Genomic DNA, 18,575 nt, shown 5'->3' with positions numbered 1-18,575 from the left:
TAAACTGTAATGCTTACAACTGCACACCAGGGGGCACCCTCAGTACCTGCTCAGGAGGGTGTGTCATCTGCTGGGCCCTACTGATCCCCAAGTATTTTAAAAGACCATTTTGGCAATGGGACAGATTGATAAGTTGGGGGTTAGACACAGAAGTTCTATCACAAAGTTCTTCTTGCTTCAAGAGAATCTGTATGAGACATCTCTTAATGACCTTGGAAGGTCTGTATCCACACTTCTCACAGATTTCCCCGCTTGCTGCCAGAATCCTGATTCCTCTCAGCAAGGCATCTCTGGGGACATCTGTTCACATCAGTGCTGGCTTCACATCTTGCTGAAAAAGGACACAAGGTGCCCCTTAGCTGATGGGAACTGATAGTGGGAAGGCACTTTACAAAGCAGTTGATACAGATCACTCCTTTTAAAATGCTTTTGTCCTTACTAAAGCACATAGATTTGTCTAATGGTCAGATTGATTACTTTATTAAAGCAACACTATGCAAGAATTTGCTACTTTAATTATCATTATATTGTTTTAGATGTTATCAGGCAACCAGTTTCGGTATCATCTTCAAATTCCTTCTGAAAGAAAACAGCCCAGTATTGCCAACAACAGTTAGCATGTTGTCAGGCTTCAAGCAGTGCTAGTAAAGCTCTGGAGATCATTTGCAAGATACAAAACCTGCTTTTAGGTGGCTATAGCTCACTAGTTTTAGACCTAAACTGACACAGTTCTGTATTAAAACAGCAGTAAGATGGAAAAGACTAAGAGAGATTAACACACCGGTCAGTTCACTTGCTGTCCAGGTTGTGGTATGTAACTCTGTGGTCCAGGTCAAATCTCCTACAAAAATATTTTAAATGTTTCAACAGCATGATGTTATCATTTGTATCACCAAAAGACTTGAAGTTTTTTCACTGCCAACTTTTGCATTTGAACGTGTTGGTATGCCTTAGATATTTAGCTTTCCAGTTTTAAACCAAAACACTTACAGCTGTATTATTTTACTTTTTAGGCAGAGAGTGCTACATGTGTAGCTGGTAAAATGCCTATTACACAGTATTCCCTTTGTATATAACACACAATCATGCCATTCACGCTGCCCCTCTCTCCTGACCCTTAACTGGGCTTCCTCTTAACAGATGATTTTTGATATTCAGAGATTCCCATTTTATTATGTCATTCCCCATATTTAAGAAATAAATCCCTGGAGTCAATCTTCATGTTTTGAAAAAGCATTGGCACCTATCAGGTGTTCAAAAGTGAATGGCAAAAGTGAAAATCTCTCACGTGCCAAGTAGAGATCATATTTAATCACCTCTGTCATTGCTTCATACTTTCAGACTGATTTTGTTTCATGAGTGTCCACCAGAATCCTGTTCCTAAAATACCCCTTCCTCGACCCTACTGAACCCCTCACCCACCCACCTACCTAACCCCCCCCCCATACACACACACCCTCCACCCTGGTGAGATTCTGAGGGCTCTTACAAACAAAAGACCCCTGAGAGGCCGCCTGCCCAGATTATTTTTGGAGGGTCTATCAGCATCCTCTAGCTGTGCTTCGAGATTGACAGGACAAGTGTTCCTTGGATGAGGCAAAGAGGGCCTGTATCAACCCCCACTCCTACACCCGGCCATCACCCCCCGCACCCCCCCCCCAGTGCCACATACCACACTCAGAGAGAGCAAAAGCCCTCCCTGCTCTTCCCTCTCTACCCCCCCCCCCTTCCTCCGGTTCCCCTCCCTCTCTGAGCTGAGCTCCACGGCGTGGGGTAAGCATGCGTCTGATCTGAGAGCTGTGTGCGCCAGAGCCCTGATTACTCCACGCTGAGAGGGTCACGGTCCAGGGATGGGCAGCAAGCACTGAGGGTCACTCAGAGAGAGAGAGAGAGAGAGAAAGAGAGAGAGAGAGAGAGGGAGAGAGAGAACACGCAGGCTGAGCAGGACTCTGACACAGTGAATAAGGGAGAATGGTGGCCGAGGAGGTCGTTGTCAGCCTGTCTGGAGGAGCGCCATGGGGCTTTCGGCTCCAGGGGGGAGCTGAGCAGAGCAAACCTCTCCAAGTGGCCAAGGTAAGAGGAACGCCGTGGGGCTGTTGCCCAGGTCTGTCCTGCACTGGCGGAGTGCTCATGGTGCTGGTCATGGCAGTGCCCTGGAGAGTTTGGCATAGCTTGTAATCAGCTGGGTCATCGGTCATCATGTATCCTATATCTGTTTTCATATGGGTGTTTTTGTTGTTGTGGGTGCTTAACTTCTTTTTGTTTTAGTTTGTGCATGCTTACACATACCTTTGTCATGGTTGATTACTGAAAAACATTTGTCTTTGAGTAGTATAGAAACTTTAATATGGTCAGAGCAGTGTTTCATGAAGAGACCCGTATGTGGTTGGTGAATGTGCCTGTGGTGGAAAAGGAATGGGATTAATGAAAAAGTCTCTCTTCAATGGAAGTAGTTTGAAACAATAAAGTTTAGACTCAAGGAAGAGGCAGCACACCAGTTGGTGGCCTATGTTGATATAATAAACTCATAACACACATATCACAAATATATCCAGGTACTCTTGAGGGTTTAAACCTGCATGCACTGTACTCAATGACATTGTTCCCAATCTGTCAGTAAGGAATGTGCGAAAGACGTGATAAGGCCAAAGAATGGGGAATAATTCAGGTCACTCCTCTGCAGTCACTGTGCCAGGCCAAAGAATCCTGTCAAGTGTTTCCAAGTGATTACACCAGGTCCTGCTTTGACGTCTATTTGAGCCACTTATATTTGTGATACACGGTACCATTTATAACTGTTGGAGCATTACTGTAAACTGGGTCGGACGTTGGCTCTTGCATGTGTCACCTACTCCAGTAAAGAGATAAACACGCCAGGCCTCTCACACGGCACTCTCCAGGTCTTATCACATTTGCTCAACACTGGCTTTTTCTGGACACTAAATGTCCCCCAAGATTCGCTCTTTCGCTCGTGGCCAAAAGTGGTCACAGAGTGGCCGGAGCGGCAAAACAGGACATGGCTGGAGCCCTCTGATTTTATTTATACATGTGGCAAAATCGCCCTGGCTGGCCAGAGTGTGTGCACCCTGATCAAAATGGCTATTTTGGAATGGTGAAGCCATGGCAGAGGACTGTGCTCTCTGGACAGACAAAATATATCGCTCTAGTCCAGCTGCCTCTCTCTTTTTTCATCACTCTCTCTCTTTCTCTCTCTCTCTCTCTCTCTCTTATGCAGGGGTAATAGTTATATCCCAGTGACAGAACTCAGCACATTGGCTCTGCGTCTCTCTCTCTCTCTCTCTCAGTGCAAGGTCACCTCTGGGGGGTTCCGTTTGTCGAGGCCTCTTTTTCCATGCAACACTCAGCACACAAATGAGCTATTCTCATCCTCCCCGCCATTTTGTCTTAATACTACTATGCGGAGCGGCCCGATGCACCAGCACAGTCTATGAGTGGCACCCGAGTGGTTTGGATCATCTGGATGAATATCAAAGCAGATGAACACTGTGACACTGTGTCCTTTAATCCTCTAGCACCCACTAGAGACATTCGAGGAAATCAGTTGCCGCGACGTGCAAACCGATCTTAAGTTGCGTCCTCTCTCAGAATTCCTAGAATTCCATTTTTGCCCTCTGAAATGCTCCTATTTAAGCAGGCTGCATTTTTAATACCCAACCTGTGGGACACACCGACAACTGTGGCTGCCTCCAAAGGCCAAGTGCTGTATTTTGGGCTCCGCAGGGAACACATGGTGAATGCGCGGCATGCCCCGGCTCAGGTCTGGGCAGCGAGTCGGCAGCTGTCCCTGGCACTGCCTGTGCATTTTGTTCCCTCAATCCGCATGTCCAGTCTACATGCTACACTAAACATCAAGGTTACAGTCTGTCAAGCTCCTCATAAAACCTCTTTTAGTGCTCTGTAATGGGGGAGAAATGTATAAGATTACTGACTCTAAGTCCTTGTGAAAATTTGATAATGTGCAAATCACCCTTCATACGCAGTGCTGTGGCAGACTGTTCCCAGTGTCATGGAAACTAATGTTTTGATACCAAATCAACAACAACACATCAATGACACCGAACTGAAGTTGCAGATATTACCTAACAGTACTCCTCTAAAGGGAACATTCACTGGAGAGTGAGTTACACGGTATGACACTGGCAGTTTAGCTAATCCTAGCTCAAGTCCAGGGCAGCCCACAGACTTGAACTAATGTCAGAGGTTATTCAGTTTGCCTGGATGCCCCTCTGTATAAAAAAACATCTGGTTTTTTATTCACATTTGAGTGTCTCTCATACACTCAAAACATTGTCTTTTCTGTTTCTGTTAATACAACATTACTCCACATAGGTCAGTGTTAAGTGCAAGCAAGTATATGTGTGTGGGTGCATTTAAGAATAACAAATCCTCGGGCATTCTTGTGTATGTGTGTCTGTGTCTAGTCTGTGTGTGTGTGTGTGTGTGTGTGTGTGTGTGTGTGTGTGTGTGTGTGTGTGTGTGTGTGTGTGTGTAATGAATGCTCCTGTCAATGTAGCCTATTAAGGATTATTTTAATTACAGGGGGAAGTAATGACTGGGAACAGGTGCAGCTTTAGTTGTTCAGTGGTAGCCTAATGTTTACATGCTTAATGGCCTGATCATTACCCAGGTCTGCTCTTAGAGTGATGTGTGTGAGTGTGAGTGTGTGAATGTGTGTGTGTGTGTCTGTGTGTGTGTGTGTGTGTGAGAGAGAGAGAGGGAGAGAGAGAGAGAGAGGGAGAGAGAGAGAGAGAAAGAGAGAGAGATGGGGGGGTGTTGTGCATCAAAACAGATCTTTTCCCCTATCTGCTAAGTGGATAAGCCTTGCGTCCTACGCTATGCCATGTCCCAGTAGAATAGTGTGTAAGTGCATGTATGTGCTCTGTCTCCCTCTGGTGGTGCAGGTGAGGAAGCGCAGTAAAGCCTGCCGCGCTGGTCTGCGAGAGGCTGACGAGCTGCTGGCTATCAATGAGCTGTCATGTGGAGAACTCTCTCACGCCCAGGCCATGAACCTGATTGACAATGGCAGAGGAATCCTTCACCTGCGTGTCAGAAGGTCAGGGTAAAGCAATTTTTTGGCAATACAACAACAGCTAGTGGAAAATGTTGAATGTTTTATGCAAAATACAAAAAAAATACTCTAAACACACTAATTATTATGTAGTTGAGCCTATTAGACTTCAGTGTGGATTAGTCACAAGACTTTCCAAATCCATTGATAGAGACATAGAATATAAGGACAATGCATAATGAATAGATAAATGAATTAATAATGAATTAGTAATGAATGCATGAATATTACAAATTGAAATGTCAAACTTCATATTCACATGAGCTCCTTATACTCTCAAGAAACCACAGCATTTTCCATTTAGTATTATGTTATTTACTTAATAGTTGTTCACTTTTGGAGGAAGTCCTGTGACTGACAGTTGTTAAAAATGTTTAATCTGAATTCAATATTTAGTGACATACAGTGACATATTGATTGTATGTTAAGGCTGTAAGTGCTTCAGGTAGGCCTTAACTCTGCAGTGCTGTCCCCATGTCTCTCCGCAGGGCCCCTGGCCTGCAGTCCCTGATGCTGCTCGGGTCCTCCTCCGCTCCTCATATGGACGAAGCGTACCGCGCCGCCCTGCAGGCCCTGTCCCCTCCGCTGTCCTCAGCGCCTCTCCGCGGGGGCTCCGGCTGCATCACGTCTCCGCCGGACAGCGAGGCGTACTATGGCGAGACGGACAGCGACGCCGACGTAGTGGCCCAGGAGCGCCAGCGCCGGCAGAAGCGCCGAAGCCCCAGCAGCTCCCCGGCCAAGCCGCCGCCGCACGAGGAGGAGGAGGAGGCCTCGGAGATGAGCGGCTACGAGAGCGCACCCGACGCCAGCGGCTACATGAGCCAGCTGCAGCACCGCTGGGCCGAGATGCAGGGCCAGCCGCCCCCTCAGCAGCAGCAGCAGCAGCAGCAGCAGCAGCATGGGCTACCGGGCGTAGCGCGCAGGGAGGTGGTCTACCAGCCTCCCCCGACCGAGTGGGGGCTCCAGGAGATCTCGGGCCAGAACTCGGGCCAGAGCAGCCCAAACAACAGCCAGGGGGCGGGGGAGGGGGACAGCGGCTTCCAGGAGGCTCCGGCTGTGAAGCCCCCGCCACTGGTGTCTCCTGAGCGGGCCAGAGAGGCCATGATGCTGGCCTCCCGCAGGCAGCTGGTGCCCATGGTGGGGCCCTTGGAGACGCCTATGGACGACGAGCTCACAGCCACCTACAAGGACAAAGCCAGACAGGCCAGTGAGTACCCCATTGCACTCACAGAAACGTTCATTTGGACAAAAAAACTGTAGCACGTTATGCTCTTACACTGCAATTTCATAGATTAGCAGAAATGCTTTGTTCTTCAGTTGGTCATCAAAATGGTAACTCTCCATAACTCCTATGTGGTGACCGTGGAAAGATAAACCTTTAAGCAGCAACATCATCAAACAACCTGTAGCTATGAACAGAAGAAAAGAACTAACACATTTATTCTTAAAATGCGATGAAGATGGTGTCTTACCCGATAAAGCTCTTAACACAACAAAAGTTGAGTTTGCCTCCATAGTGTCAAAAGGACTTTATAGTAAAAGGCAAGGTTGTGCTCAGTTATGTGTAATCATACTTTTCTTGCATTCTCCATGTCTGGGACAAACCACCTCACAAAATACAAGAACATCTTTTACAGAATGACATGGACAACTATATGCGGACATAGGTTTTGCATACCATAGGTAATTATTGCACCAGATTTGGACCAAAACTGCTTCAAAGATGGAGCAACAGTTCATTACACCCCTAAATCTCTTCTCTGTTCCTCCAAAGTATACATATAGATTTTTGAAAAAAATCCCCCAATGGCCAATGGGAATTTGGGATTTATCTAGCTTCACCCCCTCTCCACACACTGTTCACCTGCCACTGGCTGCTGTGTAGACATGATAGTTATCTTGTTGACATCTTTATGAAGAATTGTCTCAGTATTCAGGATTGGTGCAGTAACCTTATGACAGCCATTAAGGACTGCAGTTTGAATTTGTGTACCAAGCCTATAGTTGGTCCAACGTTGTTACGATTCAGAAATACGCAGCCACTGATTCTAATGTATTCCAACCTCATATTCTGGAACCTCTTTGCAACCATCTGTTATATTCCAATGCAGTAAAGTCCTCTCAGAACACACTGTTTATATTTCTTCTCTTCTAAAATACAAGCATGGAGTCAAAAAACCGACTAGCTTTTATTTGGCAACAAAGACAATTGAATATGGCAGGTCAGCCAGTGAGCCATTTTTAATACCTTCCTATTCCTGTGTAATCCCTCATTTGGAAGTATTTTATTTTCAGAACTGAGTGAGGGAAGACATTGAGCAAAAGTTCTCTGAGTCTTGTGCCAAGGATGGGAATGGGAGATTAGCTGGGTGCTTTTAGTACCATGGGCTTCCCCTCATCACGACCCAACTCTATTGCTCTATTGCTACTCTATTACTGCTATTCTGGGAATAAGAGCTCCACCTGTAGGTGAGCTTAGTGTCTGAACCTGAGCACCTACTCATAAAATATATTTATCGCCAAGAAGACAGACTGGCAGCCTGATCACATCACCATGCAGGTCTAATATAGTTGTATTAAGTGGTGAAACACTCTGTCAGAACCTTCAGACTCACATCTCTAATATTAGGTCTCTTATGATGTTCCTTAAGCAAACGTCATGCTGAAGAGACATCTTTGGTCTGAAATGCATGTTTAGCACCTTCATGGTCATAAACACCTTCAATTAACACCCATAAACTCTACCACAGCAATGACTGTGAACAAACAAGACTGAGATGATCTTAGAGATCAAATAGACTCATGATCCATTTATGTTCTCAGTAAAAAGACATAAAGGTTCCTCAGTACAAGATAGAGTATTAACATTATCTCTGAAAATATCATTAGGCCGGTCACTAAACTATCAAACTCATTTTGGAGTTCTCATCAGATGGACAGTGGCCTCCAATACAGCTAAGGGCTACTGAACCGTTGATGGGGTTCAACAGACTGACTTCTGACTTTTGCTGATTGGCTTACTGTTCACATTCCCTCTCTCATTACTGTCATACATCACACTAGTATCACCCTTATACTGCTTCTGAGAGGCTATAGGAATGCTGCTGTGTGTCATTGAGTACAGAGCATAGATGATAAAGAGGTGTTTCCTACACGGCCCCAGCTGAGCGCTGGCAGGCTAGCCGGAGGAAAAGCTCTGGTTATATTTAACCTCTGACTCACCCTGCCATAATACAGCTCAAGACCCTGTAGCCGCCGGGGAGGGGGAGGCATCCGCAGCTGCTACACAGCATCAATGTGCTGAGAGCTGTTTCATTGCCCCCTGCATACTCACACACACAAACATACACACATATGCACACGCACAAATTCACACACACACACAAATATACCTCTGCTGTTCTGACTTAATCACACATACAGGTTACTATAGTTACTACACTTCCATTAGAGAGAGTGAGAGACAGAGAGAGACAGAGAGAGACAGAGAGAGATAGAGAGAGAGAGAGAGAGAGAGAGAGAGAGAGAGAGAGAGAGTGAGAGACAGAGAGAGAGGGAACAGCAGAGAGATAGAGAAATGCCAGAGAGAGGGAGAAAGGAGGAGAGAGAATTCTCTCACCTCATTGGCTATACTGATAGCCAGCTTAATATTAATTTACGCACTTACAGTTATCTCTTACAGAGATAACTGACCACAGATTTACAGCTGATATAACTTTCAGTAAAACACCAGTGTGTTACAGGCCAACAACTTTCCAACAGTGAGCTTAATGTGTAATTGACATTTATGGGTCTCGCTGACAGATCTTATGTCTACATTTCATACCTGTGTTATGTAAAAGCAAGCCCTATTTAACAGCAGTTGACCTTGTACTTGAGTTTGTGTGTGTGTGTGTGTGTGTGTGTGTGTGCTCGCTATCTTGTGTATTGTGCATATGTACTGTACTTGTACAGGCAGTGTATTTGGAGCATGTGGATTAGGCCAGGACAAAAATAAATAAGGGAGTGTGAGTGTTTGATGTGGTGTGGTGTCGTATATGTGTGTGCACTTGTGTGTGTGTTTGTGTGTGTGTGTATACAGGTACATGCGTGTTAGTGTATGTGTGTTTACGTGTGTGCGTCCCTGTGTATGTGTGTTTGTGTGAGCTGGTGTGTGGGTGCGCGGGTGCATCTGTGTGTGTGTGTGTGTGTGTGTGTGTGTGTGTGTTTGTGAGGTGACAGCTGCTGTGCTGTGTCAGAGTGAGTGATGATGTTACAAGTGAGTTAGTGCTGGCGCACCGGCCAGGGGAATGGGAAAGCAACCTGGTGTAGCCTGTCACCTGTCATGGTGGCACACCAGGGGGATGCAGCACAGGGGGGCGGTCAGGTTGGACTCATCAAAAAGTGGCTTCAGCTGGCAGCTATGGCTTCCCTTCACATTACCTCATGAAACTAAATAAAAATCTTATGTGACATTTAAATGGAGAAACACGTCACTCGTAGAAACTTCTTGCTCCACAAATGTCACCAGGGCGATTAACAACATTTTGTTATGGTCCATAACAGAAAGGTGAAGTATTTACTAATTGCAAGACTGAGTTCCAGAAGATTTAACATATATCTTCATACCAAAGAGAACTGGTTGAGAGTTGACCTTTAACCTTTGTGTATGAGATCAGATCTCTATTACCTTTTCTGTTGCCAGACTTTTATCAGTTAGTGGTCATCTTGAGGTGGCTTTACAGGGTACACACACACACTTCAGAGGTATATTTTTGTGTGTGGTTGTGTGTGTACACACACACACTTTAGAGGTATATTTATCTGTGTGTGTGTGTGTGTGTCTGTCTGTCTGTCTGTGTGAGGGGCGATGGGGGGTTAGGTTAACGTGACATGAGGTATCTTTATGGTATGTTGAAGTGCCATTAACGGGGGTGAAATGTGTTCTCCTGTGCACTCACGGAATGCTCGCACGAGCCAACAATGTCTGACCACAACAACTTCCCGCCCCACTCAGCCTCTCAGTAAGACACTGGAAGTCGGAGGGGAGATGGGCTTGGTGTCCCCCATTAGACAGGTGTGCCGGCTCTGCTGCATCCCAAGCTAAATGAAGTGAGGTGACATCATGTGTCCATGGGACCCTGTCGACTGAAGGCTAAGCGGCTCAGACAAAAGCGCTTTAAAAGGGCTGCCTTCTACCAGGCTTTCGTCTCCGAGGACCAGAGATGGCTGGTCACTGAGAGAGTGAGTGGTGAGCGTGTGTGGATGTGTGTGTTGATAAACGGCAGTGAGGGTTTGTGTGATTTGGGGGAGGCAATCATACTGAGAGCTTTTTTATTGGGCCAATATGAAGATTGAGCATATGGGACCTACCATCTACGCAGGTAAAGACAGAGATCATTTGTACTAAAGGACAACAGCTCAAGAGTCAGTCGTAAGAAGTTCTGTAGAAATTATATCATCAGTCGAGATCATCAGCCCATGCTGTGAATTAATATGTCAAAGTGAGATTTTAATAATGACTCTGATTAATGAAGATAGATCGGTAGTTTTGATTTGAATGCCTTTTGCCTTTTATTGTTATTCTATGGAAGATGTAAATTTGGCAGGAGGCCTTTGAAGTGGAAGTTTAAGTTCACGCTGTTTGGGACTTTTTAGTTTCTAATGGTTAGCTGACCACTGTTATTCAGTAATAATTAATATTGTTATGTTCTCTGGAGGCAGCCCCCCCATCTTTGTTATGAGGAAATACGGTTGTTCCTGTTGACAGCCACCAGTTTTATATAGATGTCATTGGCCACAGTGCCCCGGCAAAGGACATCAGAGAGACTTTATGAACTACAGAGGATAAGCTGGGGCATCAGTCTTACCTGTCACTGAATCAACAATCTGTTTTACTAGGCCCTTCTGTCACGCCATTGATATGTCGTATGCTATTTGTGTCTTGTTGGCCTATCCAATCATTCCTTTCACCTCACCCCACCATACCATGGAGGCCCGTTTAAAATCTCCTACTGGCTCAGGGGTCACTGGAAAAGTACCTTGTTTTAGCTCCAGCACAGAGGAGCCAACACATTATACTGTACAGTCCACACAGGGACATGTCTGTAACTGAAGCTCGTACAAAAGGCTGTAGAACATGGCACCACTCAGTGGTAATTCTGCTGTTTTAGCTGCGGCTACATTTAGAGTGTGAGTCAGAGCAACGGCTTCTTTTGACCTCCTCTTGGCTCGGATGGGTTGTGATGTCACTGCATTGAACTCTGTAAAGATCTCTTCTTCTCCTTCTCCACTATCTCCCACTTTGCCACCTACTGTCTGACAAGAACAGTGTAGCTGCAATTAATATTTATAACCCACCTTTGTCTGCTTTAAAATCACCTCCTCTGCAGCGCTAGACATGTAAGGGCATGATGTCATCCGGACGAGACAGCAGATGAAATTTACCTTGAGATAATTATCCAGTCTGTGAGAGCAGGGAAGAGATGTCTCTACAGTCTACAGCAAAAAGGCTGCAGGCGGGAGTCAAGGTCATCCAGTTCACTCTACCATGAGGCCTTTATCTTTGAAAGATGAATGAGTAGAACGAACGGGATTTAATAAGCAATAAATAACACAACCTTCACCTGTAGCCTCACCTATTCAACAACTGATTTGTCATTTAAGACATTACAGCAATATTTCAGACACCTGATCTTAATTGACAGGGGTGTAGCAATAAAAAAAAACGAATAACTGAGGTATGAATTGACTTCTGGCATCATAAAAGAAACAATTCATTTGTCCATGCAGGCCATAGTCCCAGGAACTTTTTCAATTGCTTTTGAAAAGTGAAGTGAAGCCTGACCCATGTATGTCCTCTTCCCTCAGAACTCCACAGAGGTGAGAGCGGCCAGGAGAAGCAGGTGAAGGAGGCCCGCACCAAGTGCCGCACCATCGCCTCCCTGCTGACAGACGCGCCCAACCCCCATGCCAAGGGTGTGTTGATGTTCAAGAAGCGCCGACAGCGCGCCAAGAAGTACACGCTTACCTGCTTCGGCAGTGCAGACGACGCCAGCCTCTCCCGCAGCGAGACTGAAGACGAGGAGGAGGAAGGAAGCAGCTTCCCTGGCAGCGAGTCAGAGCTGGAAGAGGAAGGGTTCGCCGCCTCCACCGAGCCGGACCCGATCTGGGACAGTGGCTACCTCGACCTACTGGACAAGAGGTCCTCAGCCTGCATCGGAGAGTTTGACAGTGTCCAGGAGAGCAGCCCAGGGCTGAATATGTCGGGGAAGGGTGCTCAGCTGTTTGAACAGCAGAGGCAGCGGGCAGCGAAGCCTGTTGCTCCACCACCCGTCGCAGCCAAGCCGGCCGCAGCGCCGCTATCGCTCATGACTGATGAGCAGCTGGCAGAGATGACCGCAGAGATGCCCCCAGCTCCTCCAGCTTACGCAGGCCCGTCGGTGACTGTGAATTCAGGGATGGTGAACGGAGATTCAACGGTGGTGAGCCGCACCAGCGTGGTACTAGCTCCTGCGGGCCATGCCGTGTCAATGGCAAGTGGTGGGCCTGACACCATGGACTCACAAGCTGGCACCAATGTCCACAACCGGACCGCCAAGCCGTTTGCCGCCGGCTGCGTGGGCAACCGGGCCGCCACTGCCCCCGTGGTATTCCGGCCCAGCCCTGCCCGGAAGGCGGTGTCCGTGGCCAACATGCCAGCAGCCTTCTCTTCTTCCAGCGGTCCAGAGGTGAAGCGAGCAGTCTCCTCCACCTCCCTCTACATCCCTGCCCGGCCCGCCACTGTGAGTGGACCTCCCTCAGCAGGGGCGTCTCCCCTCTCTCCACGCACCTCTGTGTCTGTGGCCTCCTTCCCCCCTCCGGCCGCACATCCAGCTCCTCATCCTGCTCATCAGGCTACTTATTCAGCTCCTCACTCTGCTCCTCATCCGGCTCCTCGTTCTGCTCCTCACCAGGCTACTTATTCAGCTCCTAATTCTGCTCCTCATCCGGCTCCTCATCCAGCTCCTCACCAGGCTACTTATTCAGCTCCTAATTCTGCTCCTCGTCCGGCTCCTCACCAGGCTACTTATTCAGCTCCTAATTCTGCTCCTCATCCAGCTCCTCGTTCTGCTCCTCACCAGGCTACTTATTCAGCTCCTAATTCTGCTCCTCATCCGGCTCCTCACCAGGCTACTTATTCAGCTCCTCACCAGGCTACTCATCAGACTCCTCATTCTGCTCCCCCTGCCTTCTCCCAGGCCCCTGGGCAACCCCCATCCTATAACCCACCTCCCCCTGCTATGAGCCAGCCGTATTCTCCTTCCTCCTCCATGGCCTCTGCACCCTTCTCCCCACCAGCTCCTCACGCCACCCCCTACTCTCCTCAAGAGGCTCCAGCCTACTACCCCCCTCAGTCCATGCCCTACTCTGCTCCTGCTCCTCCTCCTGTGCCCTCCAAACCTTACTCCTCACCTCATTCCCAAGCTGCACCTTTCTCCCCTCCCCCTCACCAAAACATGCCCCTTTCACCTCCTCACCAGCCGAGCGCCCCCTTCCCTCCTCCCTCCACCATGACCATGTCCTACTCCCAGCCCCCTGCCAACGTAGCCTCCACGTACCCCCCAGCTCCTGTGTCTGCTCCTTATGCGCCATCCCAGCCAGTTCCTGCCTCCCCCCCCAACCTGGCGCCACCGCCCACAGCTCCTAAGGTCTCCTTCAACCCCTACGTTGATGTGTCGGCGTCGCCTCAGCCTCCCGCCATGGCGTCTCCTCAGCCGTGCCAGGCGGCGGGCGTGGGGCCAGAGGCGCTGGCGTCTCGAGAGCAGCGGATCGCCGTGCCAGCGGGGAAGACCGGCATCTTGCAGGACGCTCGCAAGCGGAGCAGCCGCAAGCCCATGTTCAGCGCGCCGGAGGAGAAGAAGGGCCTCTCTCCGAACCCCGCGCTGCTGAACATGGTGCAGAACCTGGACGAGAGGCCCCGGGGGGACCCGGGCTTCGAGTCTGGCCCTGAGGAGGACTCCCTCAACCTGGGCGCCGAGGCCTGCAACTTCATGCAGATCCAGAGAGGCGGCAGGCACCCTCCTCCGCCTGTGGCCCCCAAGCCGTCTCGCGCCGCCACCGGCCCGCCTCCTCCGCCCTCCCTGCAGACCGGAGGCAAGGGGGCCGAGCTGTTCGCGCGCCGGCAGAGCCGCATGGATCGCTACGTGGTGGACAAGCAGCAACCGCATCCGATGTCCCCTGCCCAGCCCCGCGATCCCTCCCCCACCCCATCTCTTCCCGCCCACTGGAAGTATTCCTCCAGCATCAGGGCCCCTCCTCCCATCAACTACAACCCCCTGCTGTCCCCCTCCTGCCCCCTGGTCGCCCAGCGTGCCCCCAGAGCCTCGGAGGCCCCTCGCGTGGCCCACAAACCGGGCGTGAAGGCGCTGGACTACATGAGCCGCCAGCCCTACCAGCTCAACTCGTCCCTCTTCAGCTACGGGGGTGGAGTGCCTCAGCAGCCGCAAGGCGCCTCCCTCACCACACCCCGACAGGTGCCAGTCAAGGCGGCGCGCGTCTACGAGATCAAGCGCTTCTCCACTCCCACCCCCATGTCGGCGCCCACCTCCCTGACCCCAACCGTCATCGTGCCGCGCTCGGCCACCACGTTGGCCGAGCCCATCTGGAGGTCTGAGGTGGCGTCCCCCCCGCCTCGGGCCCCTGCACCTGCCCCTTACACCCCTACACCCACCCCTTACACCCAGGCGCCCGCCCCGTACTCCCCTGCTGCCCGACCCCCACCCCCATCAGTGACCCTCCCTGCCCTGCCCCACTTCCAGGGCTCAGCCCACGGGCCGGCTCCTGCCCAGGCGTACGGCTCCCACTTCCAGGGCTCAGCCCACGGGCCGGCTCCTGCCCAGGCGTACGGCTCCCAGTTCCAGGCTGCCAAGCAGTTCAAGAGTGCCCCTGAGCTGAGTCCCCTGTCGGTGAACCCCGCCCTGCGCTCCAGCAGCACCCAGCCCAACCTCAGGGTGCCCCGGCCACGCTTCAGCACCTCCAACGCGGGTCTGCAGCCCAACGTGTGGAGACCCGGCTCCATGATCCACTGAGGGAGGGAGGGAGAAGAAGCAGTAGCACAGAGGAAACATCCGGAATGTGATCCATACATGGCGTCATGTGCTACTAGCACCTGTTTTCTCAAAGAAAATCAATCAATTTTCACAGTAATTGATTGATCTACAGTAATGTTTTGATTCACTTATATAACTCTAAGTGAGCAGTCACTTGTAGCAGTCTCTTTATCAAAAGTGCATTTATCAGTGAGTAACAATTTCATGTGTGCAGTGTCCAGATTCTCTACAGTATGCATATATCATTAGATTTAAACTGATCTAGATTTTATGGCATTAGATTTAAACTCTGTATTTACCTTCACTGACACACAAATGGCAATGCTGAAAGAAAAATGTGTTATTTTACAGTAAGTGTTCACTAACAGATCTGAACACATTTCAAGTCATGATGATATTTATGGAAAAGCATTATGGAAAGGTTGAGCATTCTACAGTAATGTATTCTACAAGGAATGGCTGCATTTAAAAGCACAGTAGATTCACTTTTTATTGACTAAAAGGCTATGTGTGCACTCTGTTCTACAATTAATGTTGTTTTAACACACAAACAATTTAACACGTTGTCATTGTTTTTTGTTTGTTCAAACATTATTGTATTCTGTCTTTTGCTACCTAGATGTTCTACTGCGTATAATTGTATAGCTTGCATATTGTATTATTTTCTCTAGCCTTGGCTATAACATGATGGATTCAGTGGTTGTCTTCATTTCATGGCTCCCTGAGTTTGCGCTGGATTGTTTATGGTTCTTTTGAGCTTCTATTTGTCACTGCCAGAGATGCAGCCCAGCTTCCGTTAGAATCCTTGTTGCTATTCAGCCTCATAGATACAATGTATGTCTATGCTATTTTATAGGGACACCGGACAACGCCATGAATTTGATGTTCTATTTCTGAAGTTCTGTGAGATGTATAACTTTCGTGGTGGGAAATGTTTATGTTTTGGTAATAACTGGGGGCCAAGCAGAAGGAAAATCAAGTGAAGACAAACAGCATCATCAAAGACGATGGTGATGACAAGGTCGTTCTTTAAAAAAAGCATTAAATGAAATGTGGAAGAGGGAAAAAAAAGTGTGAAGGAATAAAAATAGACCACAAGTGTGTCCCGGAGAAGCAGGTCGAGAGGAAACGTGTGTGACTGTGTGTCATGTTTTTCTGTTGTTCAGCCTTCCTAGTCTGCCAGTTCACCTGAGCTCACCTCCTCCGCCACTTTAATGAAAGCGGTGACAGACAAACAGACGCTCAGATCAATTAAATAATAAATCTGTCCCTGGCAGTGACAGCGAGTCACTGACTCTCTCAAAGCCCCTGGTGTCTAGCAGCAGAGTGAATAGAAAACTCGGCACGGTGGCGTTAGAAGGGATACCGTTTTTTTTTTCACCAGGTGGGTTAGAAGCTGCTGTACATAAAAGGAACACAGAGCATGTACGTGCACTAGAATGGACAAGGAACAGGAGACAGGAGGTATATTGAGATATGCCATTATCTTTACTCTAATGTGTTTTGAATCATTTACTGTATTGTCTACGTACTGTGGGATGGCCCAGTGGGTGAGCCTCGTCTCCACTTGTATAACCCCAGAGAGCGGAACCCCAGGAGGCCCGTTAGCACCCCGAGCTCCTCTACGCGCTCCAGAGGCACGGTGTGAAGCAGGGGTGTGTGACTGTGATAGACAGGTCCACACCACACATTATTTGGGCCTGGCCATCGCTGATGAAGCACACATGGCAGCCCATCTCACTGACCTTTTCGGAGTGAATCCTGTGAGGTACGGTACGGACTCAGTATGAATATGTTTGAGGACTGGCTAGAATAGTTTTCTGGGTTTTTTGTAGTAAAAAAGATAGCCTACTGTTATGGGCCGAAAGCAGGTAATAGGTGTCTAGAAATGAAAGTAAAGCTGATCTCTGCAGCTTTGCAGGTTGCTAGTACACCATGGCAGAGTCAGTGCCTTGCTGTGTGCAGGGAGAGAATGAGAGAGAATGGACCTCAGATCATAGAGGTGCAGCTAGTTTTTCCTGTGTGTTTTTAACATGGTCTCTTGTGTCATTTGCTTTCAGATGTTCACGTCATTTGTATAGTTGCTTTCATGTTTCATGTAATATTTTAAGTTCACTTCATGCCACGGTTGACAAAAATGGCAACATGATCAAGTTTTTTTTTTAGCTTTTTATAGGTGGCTGAAATGTAGTTGAATTGTAACAGATCCGGAGCAAGATACTGCTAGTGAAAAAAATAGGTTGTTGTTTTAATGTTGGTGGTATAGGACATACTTGTCCTTGCCTGGGAGGCTGGGTTTTGGGTATTGAGAGTCCAAGAAGAATAAAAATAGAACTGAATTCCCAGCTGACTGTCTCCTCTTACTTCACCTGGTCTTTCCACGTCTCATCTTTCTCACCACCTTTATTTCACATTTTTTCTCTTCTCCAGACCTAAGCATATAAACGTTTTTCCATTCACTTTCCCTGGGTGGATTAGACAGATTAAAGGCTTTCATTTTTTTTCAAGGTCATTCACATCCACAGGGTGGTGCACTGTCCCATACTGACCAAATGGTGTAGCTGTTGCCCAGCTGGACTCGTGAAGACAACCAGGAGTAGAGAATATCAACGGGCAGCACAAGTCAAAAATACTCACCGCACAAAATATGTTAAGAGAAAACTTAAGTGAACGACAGATATATCATTTGACATTTAGATATGAAAAAAAAAAAACACAGATTTTTGAACAGCGCTGAACAGACTGCACAGATCACTGAACAGCACAATTAGATATGATGATAACAACAACATACTGTACTTAGTACATTCAAATGAGAGTGTTAGATTAAGAGTAGACTTTTGCAAGAATTTGTGACTACAGATTATTGGTGCAATTAATGATGTTACAAATTACTTAACTAAGCTAGGTGTGGATGGCTACAGATACATAAAGCTCTATACCAATATGTGACTCTTCCCCTACGTTGCTTAGCCCTCTTACCCAACACCACTCTTTGCAAAACACACAGATTCTGGATCACACCTGTGAGAAATAGAGCCACAATGCATCACTTTGAGATCTCTGTTCATATTCTGGTCATTAGGATGAGAAGGTTTACGTACAGACACATGTGTCTCTTTGAGATCTCTGTTCATATTCTGGTCATTAGGATGAGAACGTTTACGTACAGACACATGCTTCTCCGTCCCAGTTTCCTCCAATCCGATGAGCTATTCCCTCATCTAACGAGCCCAGTCTCTGAAGCTCATGTCCCTCATATAGGTTTCGGTCTCAGGTGTAGGCATTAGTGACCAACTGCAGTCATTACAGATCGCCACGTAAACTCCTCCGAGCGCTGCTCAGCCCTGGAGAACGCTCACTGGCAAGTGTCCCTCCTCATTACAGAATTTCAGACGGAGTATTTGCCTGGGTCT

General features: G+C 48.1%; 1 protein-coding gene across 10 annotated transcripts; it reads left to right on the top strand.

Moving 5' to 3' along the window:
* The first annotated feature begins 1,756 nt into the window (after positions 1-1,756).
* On the top strand, positions 1,757-17,498 carry synpo2lb (synaptopodin 2-like b). Of its 10 annotated transcripts, XM_042078920.1 has the most exons (6): positions 1,757-2,073; positions 4,923-5,080; positions 5,578-6,296; positions 11,939-13,023; positions 13,240-13,290; positions 13,321-17,498. In XM_042078920.1, exons 1-6 carry the CDS (start codon positions 1,972-1,974, stop codon positions 15,136-15,138), a joined length of 3,933 nt encoding a protein of 1,310 aa, XP_041934854.1. In that variant the 5' UTR covers positions 1,757-1,971; the 3' UTR covers positions 15,139-17,498. The 10 variants fall into 10 exon arrangements, with proteins under 10 accessions (XP_041934854.1, XP_041934853.1, XP_041934852.1 ...); XM_042078919.1 differs by having other exon boundaries at positions 13,240-17,498; XM_042078918.1 differs by having other exon boundaries at positions 11,939-13,083; positions 13,240-17,498.
* The last annotated feature ends 1,077 nt before the right edge of the window (positions 17,499-18,575 follow it).

The sequence above is a fragment of the Alosa sapidissima genome, chromosome 22, assembly GCF_018492685.1.
Source record: "Alosa sapidissima isolate fAloSap1 chromosome 22, fAloSap1.pri, whole genome shotgun sequence".
Lineage (NCBI taxonomy): Eukaryota > Metazoa > Chordata > Actinopteri > Clupeiformes > Clupeidae > Alosa > Alosa sapidissima.
This window is presented reverse-complemented; position numbering and strand designations above follow the sequence as displayed.

Bases quoted from the DNA above. Each gene is read 5' to 3' on its own strand.
- synpo2lb (XM_042078912.1), top strand. From the start codon at position 1,972: ATGGTGGCCGAGGAGGTCGTTGTCAGCCTGTCTGGAGGAGCGCCATGG. The intron at 2,074-4,922 runs GTAAGAGGAACG...CTGGTGGTGCAG, and splicing joins AACCTCTCCAAGTGGCCAAG to GTGAGGAAGCGCAGTAAAGC. The intron at 6,297-11,938 runs GTGAGTACCCCA...CTCTTCCCTCAG, and splicing joins GGACAAAGCCAGACAGGCCA to AACTCCACAGAGGTGAGAGC.